The 21,841-nt window shown below is 40.0% G+C and overlaps 1 protein-coding gene across 1 annotated transcript in view; it reads right to left on the bottom strand.

Moving 5' to 3' along the window:
• Positions 1-21,841, bottom strand: part of neto1l (neuropilin (NRP) and tolloid (TLL)-like 1, like) — a gene marked incomplete at both ends in the record, with an annotated part of 63,745 nt that overhangs the window by 2,056 nt on the left and 39,848 nt on the right. Inside the window, 5 exons of the mRNA XM_083901407.1 lie at positions 2,101-2,214; positions 8,143-8,288; positions 8,832-8,914; positions 16,679-16,806; positions 17,018-17,059. Coding sequence (XP_083757533.1) covers positions 2,101-2,214; positions 8,143-8,288; positions 8,832-8,914; positions 16,679-16,806; positions 17,018-17,059 — 513 coding nt within the window. The remainder of the gene's footprint in view (positions 1-2,100; positions 2,215-8,142; positions 8,289-8,831; positions 8,915-16,678; positions 16,807-17,017; positions 17,060-21,841) is intronic.

Genomic DNA, 21,841 nt, shown 5'->3' with positions numbered 1-21,841 from the left:
TAAAAAAGTGACTGCTGGAGTAAAGAATGAAAACTGTAGGAGTGTTTGTTGAACAGAAAGTTTGATACCGGAGTATTTACTTAAATATTCTGTACAAACCCTTACAAACAGAGACATTCGCAGACTTTGGTCCCCACTTCAAACCCACCCCCCCCTTTCTCTGTGGAGTGACAAAGTCAGAAGAGATTTTTGTATTACTTTACCAGGGCTTGAAGACGTTAACACTGTCTGTCCAGAACGTGAAGATATTTCCTAACAATCATAACCTATCATGAACAAGGTTAACGCCATGATTTTTATGAGGTACCAAACAGGACAAAAGGGTCATTTAAATCACTGCTATGGTCTGTTAATTACATGAAACCACACAGAGAGGTGCAACCTAACAGTGTGCAGATAGAGACATTATAATGACCTGTAAGTACACGTGAGGAGGCAATCTGTGGGGAGATCTGTGACATTTAAATACTGGATGAATGTGTAGCACACACACTACAAACGCACACTGAGCTTCAGTGACAGTAAATGGACACATTCAGAGGCGTAAAAGAAGAGAGGAATAAAACTTGACATTTAAACACTAATGAGGACAAATATTGGGACTGTGGTGGACCTATGCATTATTAGAGCAAGGAGAAGGCAAAGGACAGAGTAACGGGCTGAGAAATGTGGCTTCCTCTTGCTGAGTCCTGCACAATTTTAATCAAACAACAACAAAAACTCCAGTTAGCACCTAGTAAGTATATGTCTCCCTACAACATTCAATTTCCTACCAAAATGCAGGAAATATGGTCACTGCTGTTTTTTTTGTTTTTTTTTTGCAGAAAAAAAGTAATTTACAGGTTCAGTATATAGGAAAGTGTCATTGAGATTAAGTACTGTACACAAGTTGCACCACAAAAACAGACAATACAGAAAACAACCACCGCAAAACAAACAGGTCACTAATTAAAACTCAATTAGAGCAGCTACATCCATCAAGAGAATGACTTTCTCTGTCGCTTAAAATTGATTTCAATTCACCCAGGGTGATCAGTTCAGACATGTAACATTATCTAACATTTAAGGGGATTTACTAGCTGAAATTAAACAAACTAACATAAATAAGCTTTTGTAAGTGTACACACACTTTAAAATATAGATAATTTACGTTTTGTAGACTTAAAATTACCCTTTTGTATATACTTAAGGCAAAGGGTGGTGCCACCTCGGACTACCATGTCTCTACAGTGGCTGGAGCAAACAAACCGGCCAAAGGATGCGTTTCAGTGTTTTGAAGATGGAGCTTCCTAAGCAAACCGAGAAAAAACAGCTCCTTCAACATGAACTCAATGCATAAAACAACTGTTTCTATGGAAACCTCAACAACTGACGGACAACTCAACATGCATGTTAATTAATGCCGTTCTGGCACCGTTGAGGCCACAGTAACTACGTGTAAGACTATTCTTAACACCAGCAACAATAATAACATAAACCCAATTTTGACAAAATCTACTTTCTTTTTAAATCATTCAATTACCAATCTAAAATACTATTGTGCAGCCATTCAAACCCCATAAAGCGTAACAAGTATGCAGTTGTAGTTGCTGATTATTTCTGCTGCTGTCCATGGTGCTGAAACTTTCAGAAAGAAATGGATGGTCTCTGTCAAGGCTGCTCATTTTTGTATACGGATTCCTGGTACAATTCATCAAAAGGTGTTCTTACCTTTCTTGAGTTATGCTGCTCACAAACAGACAAAGCAAAAACATAACCCTCTTGGGTGAGGTTATAAGAGATGTCTAAATTTGGATTGTGAATTTTAAAAAGGATAGTGTTTTCTCTGATCAAAAAGGGCTGTTGTGCACTTACTGGCAACTCTTGAGACTGAGAATCGCCCAGCGTTTCACACTCCACTTTTTGACTGAGTGCACCATCCAGATACTTGCAATGCACAACATGTTGTCCTAAATGTCAGTGTGTGTGCCCACATATTGCAAGAGTGAACTACGAGTGCTGAGACACAGCAGTAGTCTCCTCTTGTGTCCCTGCACAGTGCTACGACTTCCTCCCAAAAACACAACTTTGGCACAAATGAGCTGAAATGTGACATCTCACCTTTACACTGGTTCTCATCCCAGGGGTAGACACAGTTCTGCATGCCATTGCACACCAGTGTGTTGTTTATGCACATGTTGCTGTGACAGAAGAAGGCATCGGCTTCACATGGAGCTGGAAAAAAAGACAACAAATTAACACAGAAGGTCTGGCCATACATATTGATTGTTGATTGGGAGTACAACCTTCTCTCTGAACCCCCTTTCTTACATGGTTCTAATTTATGAGGAAGATTAATACATTGTTGAGTAATGTTAACGTAAAAGCAGCAAATGACCAGGCCACATACTGCAGCTCAGGAGAAGTTCGTGGTTGCCAGGTTGTCAAATCAGATCGGTTCCCGACGAACACATCTGTTCTTCATGAATTTTCATCCTCATGCTCCTCTTCAAACATTTGCAGAGACAACTTGTGGATGTGAATGAATTGTGTGTGCGCAAAAGAGATTTTTAATGTCAACTTTTTTTTTTTCTCAATAAATAAAGGTTATAATAATAATAATGATGATGATGATGATGATGATGCACCTGCAGTGCGACCTTTCTGAAACATATAATTACTATTTACTCTATAACACAAAGAAGCACGAGAAGTGAACTCTACTGCTCAAAAAAAAAGCATACGTTTATAGGAATCAGCCTATATAGTATACTTAAATGTTAAACGCCTGTATCAATTTAAAATCTTTGTATATGCACTATATTGTGGCATTATGAATAGATAAAAGTGCCGGCAGCATTTGAAGGTGATTAGTGATTCAACTAGAGCTACAAAGTAGTGTAGCATTGAACATAATTACTCCCACTAAATACTGTTTGAAAGTGCTGCACTGTATGTATTTAATGTAAATGTACTCTATAATTAACCATTTACTCTGTGTGCTCTTATGGGGAGAGAGAACATACAGTACTCTAAAACCATTTCCAAGTTCAAAATGTCCCGAGGTGTACCTGTTTTGCCACTGAGGTGACTGTAATGGATGTCTCTATCTTGTTGATGGCAGTTTGGTGGTGGTGGAGCTTGTCTTCCAATCCCTCTATCTCTCTTTCTTCTTTGTGCATGTCTGATATTCGTTTCCTTTTCTTTCTCTCTCCCCTCACGCAACACTGGCACCACCTTCTATAAGAGCGTGCCAGTGTTATGGCAGAGCTGGAGACTATTTGACAGTGTTACCACCGTGATGTATGGCTGTTTTCATCCCAGCCCTGGTCCCAAGTGAATAATGACACACCAAATTAGAGTGACTTATCTCTATGTCTCTTTGTCCCACCCTGTCCTGCCTGGGCCTCTGCCAGCCTTCTCTGGGCCATGTTGGCTCTTGATGGTGTGCGTTTGTAGACTTTTTTCTCCCTCCCTCTCTTTCTCTCATACTGTAAATACCATAACTGCAATAGTTATTTTGATAACAACCACCAGATGGAGCCCACTGCTGCCCATTCTGTCCCTTCCACACACCACAGGGTGAGACCAGGCATTATAAAAGAGCACAATTCACACTAATCTTCTGCGAAATTAATTACAAGACTTTGTAATAAAAATGCCCCCTTTCGCTCACACTGACCATGCACAGTTGGTGCTGGAAGCATAAATTAACTCCTAAATGAGTGGCTGATGAAACTAGTCTGGGTGTCTCTGCAGAGGAGCGTCTGCGGTCAAGTGCTTGAAGATACGCTTGATTACAATCAAATTCTCAGCTCAAATAAACATTCTATATTTATTTTGTGTCTGGTTTTGTTTGTAAGACGGGGACACTGTCGTTTCCCACTTCTTTGCAGGTGTTATCAGTGCTGTTTGCAGCATTACATCCATCCATCCATCCGAGATCACTCTCATTCCATCAATATGATATTTTAATGTGCTGCCATACTTAATTAACATTTAATAATGGGTGAAAGTCAGTGTCAGTTTATCTGTTCTTATTGGCACTAAAATAACCCATACTCTGCCTGTTCCCCTTTATCCACCAGCAGTGACATATGCTGTTGTGCAATATGTCCAATAAATAGAAACATTATTTGTTTTAAAACACAGCGTGGACCAGCACTATAGCTTCTATATCTAATTTCCTGTGCTCCTCCACATCCAGACATATCAGATCCTTATAGTCTATAGGTGAATAAGCCCATCCCATCACATCTTCAACACAATCGAGCAGTTCACCTCTTCTTTTTCTCCATATATGTCCATCTTTAAACAAACCACCTTTCTTCAAATGTACTTAATTGTCATTATTAACTATAATAGTGTCAATTACTTATATTTACCTATTTATTAACTGGGAATTTTCTGAAAAACATTTCGGTAAACCCTCATTTTCTTCCCATGCACTCGAGTACACAGCAATCCCAAAGCAACCCGAGCTAATAAGTCAGTAGGAATGATGTAATCTGAGCCAAGTCATAGCAAAGATTCACATGTTAACAAACATTATTACACTCCGTTGGTCTCAAAAGCTTCCAAACATACAATTAAAAAGCTTTGCAGGAATGAGATGTGATGTGTTTAGTGGAGCCAGAGCAAATTCTCATCTGCAGCTCCAGAGACAGGTATCTGTCGATGAGGCGTAACAATGCTGACAACTGAGATGTCACACAGTCGGATTTAATGAGGGTCATCAATGCTTCTTAACGGACAAAGGTACATTTTATATATATATATACGTGTGTGTGTGCACGAATCGTTCTGTCGGTGTAAAGACAAATTTCAGCTACAAGGATTGTTAATTAACCCTTTAAAAAACCTGAAACAAACCCTTTGTGTACAGGCATTTTTCCAAATATTGCCCTCTGGTGAAAAAGTTTCTGATTTGCTGGCTTCCAGTGCTACTATTATTAAATTATACAGCAACAGTGCAAGTGAAATGACAGAAATAACCATATGTTGCACAAACTGTCGTGTAATTATCGTAATTCAAAGTGCGCTTGCGCAATATGCTCAGTGTTAAAGGTTTAAAGTTAGGGTAAGGGGCAAAGGAATACATAATCTCCCTGCCCTGCAGTGTCCTACACACACACAGTAGTCCTCATAGGGACCAAAGACTAAGACCTAATGAGGCAGAACCTATTTATTTAAGGCTTTGCTTAAGGATTGCGTTTGTACAAATGAAGGCTCCTCACAGAAATAGCTACACAAACCTGTGTGTAAGTGTGTGTGTGCATGTAGACTGTGAGGACAGATTTTGATTCAAACCTGTCTTTGTGAGGACATTTTGATCTTGTTAGGATATTTTGGCTGGTCCTCACAACTTAAAGGTGCATTATGTAATAAATCTAAAGCAACTGGCCATAAAATCCTCCTAATATGTCACAGAGACTCAGGAATAATGTTCATATAACAAACTGAACTCACCAACAACAACAGTACAGCCAAAATATTTTGCGGACTGCAAATCATGTTTATGTTTTGAAATCGTGTTTTGGCATGTGGCGCCACCTACCGCAGTAGTGTCTCAGCTGCCGAGCAACCACGGGCTGCCAGTTACGTCGGAGCTACAATGGCAGAGAAAACGAAACCTAAAAGACTTCTGTATTTTGAGTGTAGTAACTGTTTTTGGCCACATTCTTACATATGGCGCATTTAAAAGGGAATTTTTGAGAGTTAAGACTTGGTTATAAGGTATGGTATAGGTTTAGGTTAGACTTTGGTTAACGGTTAAGGTTTGGCATTTCGTTTCGAGTAAGGGACGAGGGAATATGAGTGTCTCCACACAAAAAAACGAGAGACAGAGAGACAAAGAACAGTGTAAGATTAGTAGTTCCAACAGGTGTGAATAGCAAGAACAATATAAAAAAGGATGTTTGCATGTGGGAACATCTCTCCCACTGGGATTCAGCAGCTATGAATGGTCCTGTAAAAGCTGCTGGTCCCACTGGGAACCAGCTGCTGTGAAGAAATGTAAAAAGGCTTAGGCTCTGCTGTGGCAAGGGAACACTTATTGTAAAATCTGCCCTGCAAGCAAATCCACTTAGTTTACCTGTAGCTGAGCATGCACAGACAGAACATGCTTGCAGTGGCTTCCTTTTAACTCGGTGAGTTGAATTATGGAACATTTACCAATATCCACGCACATTTTAATTTAATTCAAGGTCCCCTTTTTTCCCCCCATAGCTTTCAATCACATCACTATGATGATGATTATGAGTTTCTCTCTCTATTGAATGTCTAACTTTCACTAGAATTCCATGGGCAGCTTTACTTCTTCATTATATGCTTCAAATTGGAACACTTTAGAGACATTCATGTTGTAGCGAAATATATTTGAGTGTGTTTGTTTCCTTTGAGAGCCTAATCAAATAAATGTTAAAAGGAAATTTTCTTTACTTAAGCCATTAAAACACTTTACTTAGCTTTTAGTGCAGCAGCAATATTGCCAAATATAGTTTGTATATTGTGCGTCAACAAAATCAAATACATGTATAAACATAGAATTTTTCAGTGAAATATGCAAAGGAAAAACACAATGTGGATGATTAGTGTTAGACCTTGTATATTTAATATGGTTCAGACTCATTTTTCCTAAGTACTAAAAAAAAAAGCGACTGCATGAGGAAACAGCTGAGACACTCAACATGTACTAATTTAAAGCACGGTTTTCTATTTCTCCGTAATTCTTTAAAAGCTGAAAACACGGCGAGAGTGCACACTACGGAGTCTACGGAGTCTGCTCTTCCGCACTGGTTCATTGACAGTTTTGACAGGTTTGGTGCAGTGCTGCTGAGCAGTGGTTGATGTTGCTCTGAAAGCTGAGGTCTGGCTAGGGATCGCCTGAGTGACTTAGGCAGAAGCGTTGCCCCAGCAACAGCACATCTTGGCTCCACTTGGTGAAAAGGCCTCACAAAAGGGACACTGACATCACAACACAAACAAATCCGCCGCTGCTGCTGCCGTCACCCGTTCTGAAAATGCTAGTCACTAACCTCTCAACTTTTCACGAGAACATTCTGTACACACCAGTTTTGACATGTTGAAATAAATGCTCTGTATAAGGGCCGTCAGTTGACCGGGATTTAATCATTATGCATTCATGTGGGAGAAAGGTGGGATATCAGAAACGCTAATTTAACTCAGTTGCATATAACACCAAAGGTGCAGTCCAAAGACATGCAATGACTTGGTTTGGGGGCCATTTGTAAAAGGGATTCTTATCAATTTGACTCACTTCCTGGTATAATAATAGTTAAATAATAGGAGTAAAAAAGAAACCGACATCTCAGTTTTTGTAGTTTAATCCTTTTTTATTTAATTTTTTTTATTTATTTCCGACTGCGTTTGCTTTTGAGAGATTCCTCTTCAAGCTCCAAACATTGCACACACTCTGTTCAGTGGCGCAGCTGTGTTTTGTTTAAAGGCCTTGTAGCACAATGCCATCTGTGCAGACCAATAATGAACCTCTGACCCTCTACATTTACCTCATTAATACAAAAAATACCCCCTGCAACCTCTGTCAAAACACCAAGCTCCATCAATGAGATGCGAGGGAATGAGAACGAGGGATAATGTGCATGTGTTTTCCAAGGTATCCAGTTTAAAAATAGATAAATATGAACATAATGTGGCTGCATATTACTTTGTCTAAGGCTCTGCTTTTGCTCAACTTGGCTTAATCCCAACCGCTGCACACGTCCGACCTGTGGCGCCTCTGCAGATGTGAGCTGAAATCCACTGATAATGTCATGTCAAAATCACCCAAAGGCAGTATTCCATATAATATGAATCATGTTCCCTGGTTTCCTACTTTGGTGCAGTTTAAATGGTCATAAAACTAAATGGGAAAAGTCCGACAGCACCTTTTCAATGAACAGCATCTGATATCGCTGCCCATAAACGTGGTCACTGTGCCTCCATGTTCTTTTAATGCCCTGCCCCTGAAGACTAGCTCTGTTTTATTCGGGCCCCCCTTCATCGCTGTCACAGTGTTGTCACCTGATTAGTGGGACAATCGGTTTATCTCATCAGATGAGTCATGCTGTAGTAAACACCTGAATCATAAAAAGGGTATGCATATTATGTGTGAGTGGACATCATTTCAGAGATGGTTCTTACGTTCTTGGTAGGTTGTGAAAAGGATGCGAAATCGACTTTTACGGCTGGCTTCGTCCGCCCACATGCGGATGACACCTAGCGTGGAAACCAGCATGATGTCGTTGGCCACCGTGGAGCAGAACTTGCTCTTCAGGTCTTCCACCGAACTGAGGCAAGACAGGAGGAAATGGATAAATGTGTGTTGTTTCTCACATGAGTCATGTGCATCTCAATAAGACATATAACGATTCAACAAAAAGTCAATTATCCTGTGATCACAAGTGAATATTGCATTTATCAAGATAACACATCAGATTAGTTTTCAAGTGCATCGTAGTTCCATTATATTCTCACATATCAAATACTGGCACCTTTACTTCATCATTTCAAAAAGTAAAAGTTGCATTATGAAGTGAAACTGCTCATTCTTTTACAGAAATATTTGAGTGATTTGCTTTCTTGAAATCCTCTTGCATGTTAGATGAAAAGACTGAGACTTTCTCTCTTTTTTTTGCAGTCGCAGCAGGTTTGCGAAGTAACACAGATACAAAGGAATTGTCAAAAGCGGTATTTCTTCTCTCACTTCAATACTGCACTGCTGAGCAGCAACCTGCTCTTATCGTGATCATGAGATGAATGACAGAAAACACTGTTATGCCTCAGTGTGACGCATTCAAATGAGAGATTCAGTCAGAGTCAGAAAGTCATACCTGCCGCCGTCATACACCGCCACAAAGTTGCGCTTGCACTCATTGGAATTGGCCATCTCGTAGTCGAGAAAACGTAGGTAGATCTGTCCGGTGCATGCAGGGAGCAGAGAGGAGAGGGAACACAAAGAGCAAAAATGGAGATTAAGTCAGGAGAATTTTAAGGATGTGATAACATAGGGACCAAACAAAGGAGAGGAAGAAATCCTGAGGAAAAAAAATCAGTTTTTTTCATATTATAACCTGTGCATCTCTTTCATTATCCCAGTGCCTGACATAGCAGCGCTTTAATGAAATAAGACTGCGGCTTATTCAAAGTCATTACATTCACATATCAAATGAAAAGTCAGAATCAGACGGAGTCTATTAACTCCACACGTATTATCCATATCCATCAAGATAACATGTAATACAAAAGCCTACACTCTTATTAAACATGAAAGAACACGTGAGACATTTTGCCTCATGCGTTGGATGTGCAGGAAAAAAAAAAAACCGTCAGGCACTACGAGTCAAAGTTTCTTTGTAATTCGAATAACTGTTATACTATGTACAACAAAGACTTTCGAACGATGACAAATACACTATTTCATTAGCCTAACAATCCCCTCTTCCTCAAAAAATACACCTTGCTGTTCACTTTGACCCGTCACAGCAGTTTCCCAGTTGCCTCCCCTACAGCCTGTCACTCATTTATCAGGCTGAGATCACCTGATCACAGCTATGGTTCTGGTCGGCTGCACGCGGCACTCGCCATCATTACCGTTAATGAGCGGCGGGGCCACTCCCGAACCGTGACGCCCAAAGACAAAAGCTGCAGACGGAGCATGATAATTGACCACACACTGTCGACTCGGCTTCTACGACATGACAAGTGAAATGGACTGAAGTGGGGAAAACAAGCCAGCCAAAATCCACTGAGGTCTAATACTGGTGTCAATAATCTTCCATCTGACAAATTCTGACTTATTCTGACACCCTGTTGGCTAAATTGGCTTTGTCACAAGACTGTGAGTGGAATTAGATACTACCCAATGTCACTGGTGGCCTCACAATACAAAGCTAGATACAGTACTGCATGTACCATGGACACAATTGGAATATGTGCCATTTCTTACATTAATTTCTGCTGTACATACAGTAGAATGCATGGCCTTGTAGTTGTATTAATGTCTTAATCCCTGCAGACGGAGCTGGAAGATGGAGGAGGCTTTCAGGACATTTACTATCAGATGTCACTGGGGAGTGCTGTGTAGTCTCTTCAATATTGCATGGATTTAAGTACTTATACTTTAAGTATGACAGAAAGCTCGAGATTGTGGGTATTTAAGTATTTAAGAACTGACGGAACATGCCTTAATGATCAATGCAATTCAATTTAATTTTACGTGTACAGCGCCAAATCACAACATACATCATCTCAAGGCCCTGTACATAGACAACATCATGCAGGGCAGAGAAACCCAACAATTTAAATATTTCAACACCAGTAATGAAATGAGACCATGAAAGCCCTTTTGTAAGTAAAGTGTTTATAGCACTTAACAGTTATTAACTGCTATATTTCAAGCAAATTAGATGGAAATAGGGTGTAGAAATGCATTTTTTAAGGTTCTTTTTAGGTTTCGAGGTTCACTGTTCACTACATCTCTAGTGTCGTCTTCTAACTTAGTACATTTATAACATTAATAAGTCACTGTGAATAATTACATTCAGCTTTAGAGTGTTGTTGAATTAGCAAACGCAACAGTGTTTATTAGGTCTCAAAGCCATTCCTTGCTCTCTTGAGCACGTTTTCTAGTCATATAAATAGAAGCAATAACAACAGAAACAATGTTCAATAAAAAAAAAATGCAATTGCCGTGATTATCATTGCCATTACTGAGCATAATTTGATCATATATAAGTACTGTTTATTCAGCAGCTTTTAATTCATGGTGAAGTTGGTTTGAAAATTGTGTTTGTGCATATTTGGGAATGTTTAGTTCATCATTAAATTTAACTCAGTTGAAAAAAGACACAGAAAACATTCGACTAGACCCTTAAACCACCCTTTTTCCACGTGGAGACCAGTGTATGTGGGCATCTAGTAATGTTCAGGCGCAAATCTTCAAAGTTTAGTCTAAAGTATATACATATACAAAATATAGAAAATTAGTTGTTATGAGTGGACAATGGCACGTGAAAATGACCCCACCCTATATGACACATTACCAAAGATTAAATGTATGATTGTAAAGGTCACAGTTCAAGGTTAAGCTTATGGCTATAGGTGCTCTCAGCCAAGTTTGAATGCATTTTTTGCATGTGTTCAAGAGGCAAATAATTGGAAAAAGTACCAATAAGCATGTTAATTAGGGACACTTTGCCCAGTCATTTCATTGTCAGCTAGTAGCAGCCAAATTAGACGTGAAGTTTTGTACCCTCCGCAAAAAGAACGCATTAAACGCAGCGGTCTGTAACCAATAAAAGTGAGTTCACTCAGGGGAGACTAATTACAAATACAAAACATTGTTGATAAAGCATTCAATTTTTAATAGACTTCATTTGGTGCTAATGGCTGATGAAAGCAACAAACTTACCATCATTAAAGAATATAATCCCCCAGTGTGACCATCATAACTGACTGTGGGTGCAGGTGTACAGACATATGCAGTATGGTCTTCTGAGCATGAACCCTGGTGATGTCTCTGATATTCACAATCTATCATTGGTTTGGTGCTAATGAGGAAACGTTGTCCATGAGCGGAGATGTTACATTAACTAAAGGGCTTCGAGTGAGGAACATGGTGAGAATTACCGAGCTGCATGTGACACATTTAGAAGTACATACATGCAGCAGTGTCACTTGATATTATATGTTCGGTCATAAATGGTCAGTTTTGACTCATGAAAGTCTTAGTCAACCTTTTACAATGTATAACAACTGCATTAACATCTTACTATTTAGTCTTTCATCATTTTTCTTTGTCTCGCAAGTTTGCAAATAAATTGATGAGAAGCTCTGACTTAATGTTTGTTGGTCGGGAAACATCATCTGATTTCAGGAGGAGACTGATGATGCTGATGTTATTTCAAGGCCTGATGACATTAAAGGTCTCATACCCTATTTCTCCAAGTTAAACTAGTTCCCTGATGTCCTAATGAACATGTCTGTGACATGCTTTGGTCAAAAAACCATAAGGATGAAGCACCACAGCAGTTCAATCACCCTGTAAATAACGGAAACCTTAGAGGACAGGAAATGACATCAGTCACAGAGGCTACTGGGAGCTAACAACAGTTAGCATTTGGAAAAGTGATAATTTGCAGGCTCTAGCAGGCACATTGCCGTCATATTTAGAGTGTACACTGGACAGATAAATCCTCTGAGGGTGGAAGTTTGTGTAGGACTCTGTGCTGCACTGTGGAGCCAACAATAGAATTTTTCGGTAGATAGAGAGACTTCCGGTTTTTCGGATACATTGTCCTCGCCAGTACTCTCCTGTGTTTTACTGACAAAGCTGCGAAAGTCAACTGACAGGACCTCCAGAGTCCCAAATATAAGGATTTAAATGATTAAAAAGTGGATTTTGCATAATATGGGACCTTTAAGGCATGTACATATTCCACAGAACAGATACATTTGTCATCTCTAACCTTGTTTGGGTAGTTCTTGCAGCTCATTTGAGCAGAACTTTTTTAATATATGGTGTCCGACAACTATTGTTTGATTGGCCAGGCATTTGAAGTGGGTGTGATTAATGTGGGAATGTTGTCATTCCCTTTATGAACTTCCCAGCAGTTCTGTAATTGAGTACTCTCGTGGAGTATGTAGAGTCCTGGTCAGAACTAACCTTGCTAACATTTCTCTGTATGTATGTCAAGCGTTGCTGGACATAAACATCTTGACAGCTTGCATTAAGTCAACACCATCCGCAACGTGTTGTTCAATTTTTTTGGGGTTGATAAAAAGTAAACTTTAAAAAAAACGAGACGAGATAACCCTGCTCTGCTCATTTCTCTCCGTTCACTGAAGCAATGCCTTGCAGCCAGCGACTAGATATGCGATAAAGATGGCATCATTCACCGTCTGAGAAATAGACCATTAAAAAAAATAAATAAAGGTCTTTTAAGTTTTTACTTTGCTGAAGTCTTCCAACTGACCAGTGATGAAGACAAATGCCACATGACAAAGACCAATGACGACAATGGTTCAGATAGATACAATCAACAATTTGTAAGGCACGAGATTGGCTGCAGCAAGAAAAATAGGCTGTCTCTACATTGATCCTGCAGCACCTGATAATGGCACAGAATCCATCACTGATGGGTGAACAATATGTTCTCACTGTGCTTTTAAAAGTGCTCGGTAACAGCGGTCGCGCTTGTTTATTACGGGGCCAGAGTGAATGTCCGTATTTTGGCCATTATCTCCATGAAAAGACACAGAAGGTGTCAGACAAGCGCAGGCAGGCGCGGTGGAAAAATCCAGACTGTGTAAAAACAGACACAAATGACGTCTGTGGAAATCAGCGACCATTATGAGTCAAAATGAGACACGTAACACCTATCGGCTGGTTTTTAGACAGATGTCTAAACAGAAATACCAATAAGAGGGAATGTTATTGAGAAAACAGTGAGCAGCTGATGAGTTTTCACTTTTATCCTTTTACATGCACTATGTCTTTATTTTTACTGTACGTAAGTATTTAAATGTAATTTACTGGATACTGGTGTAATCTAATTCTTTTTATCTTTGAGAAATCTATTTATATATATATCCAAAATTAAATGAATTAAAATGAAACACGGAAGTGTAAAGCAATCACATTATGGCATTAAAGCTGGTGCAGTGCTGTCACTTCTGGCAAGAACACATGGTCATTACTGCTTACTTCCAGGTACATCTTTCACTCAGTCTCTCGTTTCCTGTCCCTCTGCCATCTGCCATCGCACCCATAAACTCTGTCACTACACATTCAGATCTTCAATAAAATGCTTTCATAAATGTATATTTCCCATTTTCTGTCTTCCTCTCTCCTCCTCTCGATACCCCCCCCCCCCCCCCCCCAACTCTCTCTCTCTGTTGAGCACTCCAGTGCAGTCTAATTACAGCCTCCGGTATAGGATGTCATTATCTCGCTGCTGTTTCTGGCACACTGGGTACAGTGCAGTACTGTATCAGCATAGGGAAATGAAAGTCCTACTCTGTGCACACACACACACACACACACACACACACACACACACACACACACACACACACACACACACACACACACACACTAACACACACACACACTGTGAATGGGAGCAGGGTGATATAGGGGGAGAAGTGCATCTTGTGCAACTGCAGTAACAGTTGCATGAATGACAAAGAGAGATGAAGCAAGAAAGCAAGAGAGACAAAGGTACTTCCTGCAAGTTTGAACGTTTCATATGTGACTGTGAAGGAGCAGCGATGGCAGAGGTAAAAGCACAAGGCCCCCGTGTGATAGATTTGTGTTAAAAAGAATTTATTTGCTGGCTTGTCTCTCGGTGTCAATGACTCTTAGCCTTTGGCGCAGGACGCACGCTTCTGCGGGGCGAAATATGACAGTGATTCAGACCGGATGAAATACATCACACTGTTAAGACTTTGTCACTATCTTTCATGCACATCCCACATGGATTCATGAACGCGACACACACACAAAATGGACTTATGGGACTCTTTGGCGGTGTAGTTCTGGCTGACTTGTGCAGTCCAGGCAGGACAATTAATCAGTGCTGCTTTATTTGAGTCAACTAAATAATTTAGCAGGATAATTCCTTTTTCAGCCGGTAATACACACACTCCAAGGTCACTAAAAGGTGGACCAGAGTCTGGATCCATACCCGGTTGTGGTGCATTTGTATTTTAACAGGTGCAGCGTGATGCATCGCGGAAGATCTTGCTCTGCAATTAAGAGCACCCACACTACCCACGTGAAACAACCGCTTCAGGTGCGTCTCATTTGAGTGAGAAAATGAGTGGGGCTGCTTTTGTTTCTTGACATTTTAACACAAGCAAACGTGTGTTTCATTAACAAAAATAGACAAAGAAAAACCCCTACACCATTACAACATGTACTGTTTTTGTTTCAAAGTAAAAGCTCTCTCCCACACCTTCAACAAGGCGTTTATTATGAAATTACTTGCCGGACCGACAGATGTGCAGAGTCCTGGCATTTAGTTGATCACAGAGCAGTATTTCAAAGTATATTATGGCATTCTCAAATGTAAACTCTGTGTAAAAACATGACAGACTCACACACTCAGTGTGAACAGAGACGTGTGATAGGAAGAACAGATTGATAATATAGCTCCATATGAGTGCTGATTAAAAAAATGAATGGTCCGGTGACACATTACAGTACAGTTCCTGTGGCCTTGAGGTTTAAAGCAAGTAAATAATGGCAGAATAAGCCATTCTAATGAAAACCCATCTATGACGTCATTGAATACATGTATACGATGTGTATTGTAATATCTGGAAATAAGCTCCATTGTGTATCAACATTATGAATACATATATTTCAAATTATCTGGAGAAAAGAGCCACTGGACGTCACCGCTTGCCGTTACATCATAATACATTTATGCGACCAAACCTCTGAAGTACCCGTTTGTAATACAATATTCTTGTCCATGAAACAGCCGCTATGACCATAACAGTCAATTTAACAATGTGGTTTTAGTTTTATTAAATGAAATGCACCTTAAAGGGGGACTAGCATCATTTCACCAGTGAATTTAGGACAGGACTGTGCATGCACGTCACTTTGGACTCATATTAAGTTATAGCGTTGATAAAAAAAAAAAAAAAAAAAGTGGTCCTTCCCTGCACTGCTGCTCTACTCTCTGGAAACTTTTAATCCTGTGGCGTTAATGCAGCACAGGTTCTTCTAGTAGATAAGCGAGAATGTCTAATATGTAGATGGAGCAAAGTTGTGTGTGTGTGTGTGTGTGTGTATGCATGTCTGAATTAGTATATGCATGCAGTACAGCATTGACAACACTGGCAGGGAGAGGAAATACAGGCAGCTGCAGGCCTTGAGGCCACATTATACTTCTCTGACTGCGTAAACACGTAAACATCTCTCACTTTTCTGTGTCCCGGAACGCAGTTTCAAGATAATTTGAGGCGAGAAATTGGCCATTTAGAGTCTAAACATGTGCGACTGTGTGTATTAAGATATGACGTATTTATAGTTTGGCAGCAACGTTGTCGGCGGTGATCAGAGAACACTTAAAAAATATTTTGTGCAGTCGGAGACGACGCAGAGGCTCTGCGATAGGCTCTGCGTTGACGTAGAGGGCTCTGCGTAACCTACGTAGAGCACTTTACGCAGGAGTATAAATTGGGCTTTAGGGTCAAACTGCAGCATGGCAACACTATTTCATCAGCACAGCCTCTCTCTCTCTCTCTCTCTCTGTCTGGTCTACCCCACTCCCCTCCACTCCCTCCTCCCCCACTGTCTCTCTTTCTCCTTCTAATCATCTTGGCAACGGTTAACCCTGCTGCCTAACTGTCTGGCCCTCAAACAAGTTCCCCCCACAGCCACAACACTCACACTGGGATACTGCTGACACCGGCAGACAAACCAATATGCAATATCAAAACTCTCTGATGCAACCCCTTGTCTGCTGCATGTATGCACAATGGAAACCGCAAATTATGAAGAGAAACACAAATAACGTTAACAATTTGATTTCTGATATCGCTGTCATCAACTCAGCTGATGGGAACCCGTAATTTCATTTTCCATTTGATTCTCTGTGACATTTCAACATTGGGCTTTAAATCTAATGCAGTGCTGCATGCGAGCGCAGCTTACGTCACTGACCTTGGAGCGCGGAGGAGCGCGGATGTACCATTTACAGTCCACGGCCTCGGCAGTGCCAGCCTTCCCGTCCCGGGTGATCTGATGAGACTCAACAATACCTTCTGGACCGACCATGTCATACTGACAGGCTGCAACACAAAGAGACGCTTAAACAAAACACACACACGTGACTCATGCAGTACGCAACCGGAAGAAACACAGCGGCCTTTACTGAGATGATGATAGTGCTGAGAAAGTGAGGGAGTGAATGTGATAAAGTAATTGAGTCTAAGAAAGAAAGAATGAAAGAGAGAAAGAAAGAAACGGAGGCAGAAAGAGAGATAGAAGGAGTATACCTACAGGGCAGAGGTGGAGGTACTCCCAAGTCTGCAAAGTCCGGATCTGAGGAGAGAGCAGAAGAGCGAGGCATTCATTTTTAATACATGGTTACAAAATAAGGATCTTCACAGTGGCAAAAACAACAAAACAACCAGGCCTCACAATGAACCAAGGAAGTCCTCCTTCCTCCTAAATTATCTTGGGATCCGTGACTGTTGTTTGTTGTCTTGTCTTCGCTTAGTCACCAAAAATAAACCCGTAACCAAGTGGCAACCAGTCGTGACAAGTAAGAATCTGAACTCGTCTGAGCATTTTGAAGTACTAAAATTCTCAACTTGGCCAGGGCCAAGTTGAGTTGCTGCAAAGGAAGTTCACAGACATCACCTACAACCAGGTGCATATTGGAGGAAATCAATAATCCTCTAAGTGGGAATATAATTTAAGGAATATAAGGAGACCTAAAACTACCGACTATAGGCTCATTTTTCCATATACTTCCATTCCAAAACACTTGTTTTTGCATTCCATATATTGTTATTTCTGGTTTGGCTTCAGGAGGGAAATCATGAGACGAAGTTGGCCTACACCTCTACAGCTGTAACAGACACCATTTGTCATGTTCCTCAGTGGCCGTGACAGCGAGATTCTTCCTTTGACTGCATCTCTGGAAAATGCAGAAAAATCCTCCCTAATTCAATATCAAACTCTAGTTTAAACCAAAAGACATACAATTTGTATTCATAATTAGTAAAACAAATTAAGACAATGTGTTTGCCACTCTTAAAAAAAAGAAAGTAAAACACCCTAATTAGAGCCAAAATGGTTAAAACATGAAGTCAAAGCAAATTTATGGGCAATTAGGGCTTTGCAAGCACATTTCAAGGACAAAGGTTGGAGTTTTATGCAGCAGATGTTCTCCTGGGGTTTCAGTCAACGTGATGATCAGTAAAACTTGCAGCTGTGTTTTAGAGCATCTTTGACAGTAATTTGGTTTAATTAGCATTGGTGGAGGGACGATGCATTTGGAAAACGTGTGAAAAATCACCAGTATGAATCCAAACCATGCAAACTACAAAAGTGACGGCTGGTGTTCTTATTTAAGGCATAAACGACAGTTTTATTAAACATGAAGGGATTTGTCAGGTCGTTGTCATATTACTGTTGACAGGACTTAGTCACAATAAGAATAAACGGGGGAGAATGGGTTTTGAACTTTTAGTCCCGTGTTTGTTCTACTTTGAAGAGTCAGAACAAAGCAGTTCCAGCTGAACGGAGGTAAATAAAAGAGCAAAAATTGTCCTTAAGAAAAAATCTCTGCAAGTGTTTGCAGACATTGCAGCATTTTGTAGAGTGAATAAGATAAGGGAAGTTGGTGAAAGTTTCAAACAGTCGTTCCGTGCTTCAATAAATTACATCAACAACCCTGACCTTGCCGAGGTGTGTTATTGCTTCCTCATACTTTAATGTCACTCGTTTTTTTGTCTTTATTCACAATCTTTTTTTAAATCACTATAAAGGTCATTTCACACAAGAAAATAACTCTGGGTCAATGCCAGTTTTTCTGTAAAATCATCATTATTTCAGTGCTAATGCACAAAACACATTTGTATATATGTATACATATATATGTATAAATAAAAGTGATTAAAAAGTAGTCACCGGATATGCAGGATAATTGTTCTGAAACTGACTGCTGAGCTTGTGTTGCACATAATGGTTTCACACATCATGTTTTCACAAAGCTATGACATATTTTGGCCCCATCTAAAATCTTATTCCAGCCTGCGGTGACAGAGCAGTTGTGCTTTCAAAGATATGTGGTTAGCTGAAAGCTCCAGGCTACATTCATTTGTGGACAGAACGTGCAGAAATCAGAGCACACTAACAAAGGCTTTGCATTAAATCTGATTGTTCCCCGTCACATCGAGACATGGCTAACACTGAGTGGGCCCAGCGTGGAAAATGAGCTCTGATTGCACAGCGTGAACACCTTTCCCAAATGTCCCTTATTTTTCTTCCTTCTGTGTGTATGCCCTAATTTTTTCTATCTGGACATGAGTCAGAGCTTCACTTTGTGAACCATGGGCATGGAGAGAAAATGTGTCATAGTGAATACCTGGTGAACATGAGACGGTGGGAGGAAAAAAGATGAATGTAAACAACGGATGATGAGCATTCACTGTTTGTTTTTTTTTGTTTTTTCAATGATGACATTTCCTGAATATAAAACTGTAACTGAGGACATGACAACAAGGCTGCCAGGCAACACTCCCTCTGCAAGAATCTCTGATCACTGGTGAGTGCTGTTCTGTGCTTCTGTAAAGATGTTTTATTGCTACACTTGATTATTACTGCGGTCAAGCTGTCGGACACTGCATTTTAATGCATGCAATCCAATGCATCAAGCTGATTTGTAAGGACACTTCGAAATCGGGTTTTCAAAACAAAAACACTGTCTCTGAGTGTACGTCAGAAAGGGGGGAAAAAGGGGGGGGGGAAATGAAAATCCTCGCAGCTATGTTTCAGAGACCTAATAAATGGACCCTGAGTTCTCTCAAAGTTCAGAATAAGAATGAAAAAAGTTGTGTTCAGCACTTTGATATCTACTATTGTACTGGATATCAGATACTTTGACTGCACAGTTTTTGAAAAATTCCATATTCACACTTTTTAATCAAAAAATGATCCACTTTGAGATGTGATAAAAACAAAATGTTCCATAAGTTTGGACCAGGACTGACTAGGTTGTGTTCAGGACATAATATGACTACTATTATATTGTAAATCAGACATTTTACTGTACAGATACTTACAGACACCCCATATTGACTGCCTAACCAAGAACTTCATCAGGATAACCAAAGGAGAGAGATTATTTGCCTGGTTTCTGTTCTGCTCTGGTGGGGAATTGAGATCTGATAAACCTCCCTTTATGGTTAAAAAAATTAATTAAAATAAAATAAAATAAAGAATCCCTGTGACAAATCTTGAGCAGGGCTGCAGAAAAATCCTCTCTACTTGCCGTCAACGCCAACTGAGACTGAGTAAAACATTGCTGTGAACTCGAGAGAAGTCAGGATAGTTGCTGATAGTCTACTCAAGAGTCTCTCCTCAGGCTTTCACGACATTTACCACCTGATTAAGTGTTGCTGTCTGGTTCACACTGGACAGTTTTAAGGGCTGTCCACACAAAAACAAGTCGAAGTTCTTCTATGTGGAAAGGCCATTTGGGGAGCCCTGAAATGCCGTTTCACTCTGGGAACTTGCTGACAAGTCCCAGAGTGAAAGAAAAATCTCAAGACACCACCCTTGTGTTTTGTATAGACAAACCAATAAGCTACTTTGGGAAAATGAATATGTCATAGTCCCACTTATCGACATCTTTTGCCCTCTCCCCCTTGTGTTTGGTGATTGTTCGCTTCATGATAACTTTTATTTTATCTCCTAAGTCGTCCCGGCTTTCTTCATTCTGCCTTTGTTGTTTGTATCCATTGAAATGTATACTTATTCCAATAAAGTGCATTTCTGTTGCAGCGCAACACAGAGTACTACAGCGTGCAACGTTTTCTGCCTGCGATAAATCAGAAATCAAAATCATCGGGACGCAGAATGAAAGCATGAACGCGATTTAGCAGCACGAACCGTGCATACAACATAGCTCCGGGCGTAAGGAACAATAAGGTAATGTGATCTATATGACTTTTGAGCGACTCCTCTGGCCGTGGAATTCAACTTTACTTTTGACAGTTCAGAGAAATCCACCCACGCATCAAATCACACATATTCCCACAGATGAAAAATCGAGTTCGACCTTGTTCATTTTTCATGGAAATTTTTTTATATTTGACTCACGTAAGTCGTCATTACTGTAGTAATCATATGTAACTGTGACAATTTAATCATCAACTCTGATTATGATTATGAGACATAATAATCATTTGCCTTTGGTCAAGTGTCAGTAAATGGTGAGAAAAGAGCTTGTTCTGTTCAACTAAAAAAAACACAACAATAACTGAAAATTTGATTGATTAAATGATTAATAACCAAAGAATTTCATCTGTCAGTCTTTGTTACATGCAATTGTTCACCTTTTAGTTGAATGATGGTGAGACAATGACACTGTCAATATCAGCTATAACTTTAGGATTAGAAATGAAGCTGGAAAAAATGGGCTCTATGACGCATTTGACCCGACAGTGGTATTAATCAGTGTAGTATTTCTCAAAATATTAAACTGTTACTTTAAGCACATGTATTTGCTCTATATTCAACAGCCTCCATCCCTTTTTATTGAATCGACAGTTCAGAGGTTCAGAATTGTGTCGTGGGCAGATAAGCAGACAGGGAATCAGACAGACACACGACGGGTGAGAAAATCAAAGTGGAAGACACTTAATGAAACAATGACCTTGAGGTCATTTGTGCTGGTTACACCAGATATTTATTATCGTGTACACATTTTTTTTTAATTTTTAATCCTAGCAACAAAGGCTCTACTAAAAAAGCTGCTGTGCCTATAAATGTGTCTCATGCAACCCTTGACCTTTTCAGATTCCTGAATTTCAATCAGGTCGGTTCCATCACGTCACCCCATCAATCACCCCCCTCCCCCTCTCTCTCTCTGCCCTCCCTTGATTAATCGATTCAATCAATTACATGGATTGATGAAATGATTGATGAACTACACAAAGAATGTGCACTCTTTGCACACGCCCGTGATAAAGCTGGACGCCTCAGTTCAGTCACACCGTGTCATGCAGTATTTGATTACAGAGTCACAAATCAAAAAAAGTATGCATCATACTAAATGCACACACACGCCAGTAATCCCGTACAGAAACGTAA

Source organism: Microchirus variegatus (assembly GCF_963457635.1).
Source record: "Microchirus variegatus genome assembly, chromosome: 15".
NCBI classification, from domain to species: Eukaryota; Metazoa; Chordata; class Actinopteri; order Pleuronectiformes; family Soleidae; genus Microchirus; species Microchirus variegatus.
The sequence above is the reverse complement of the archived record's forward strand: the minus strand, read 5'-3'. Positions and strand labels throughout refer to the sequence as shown.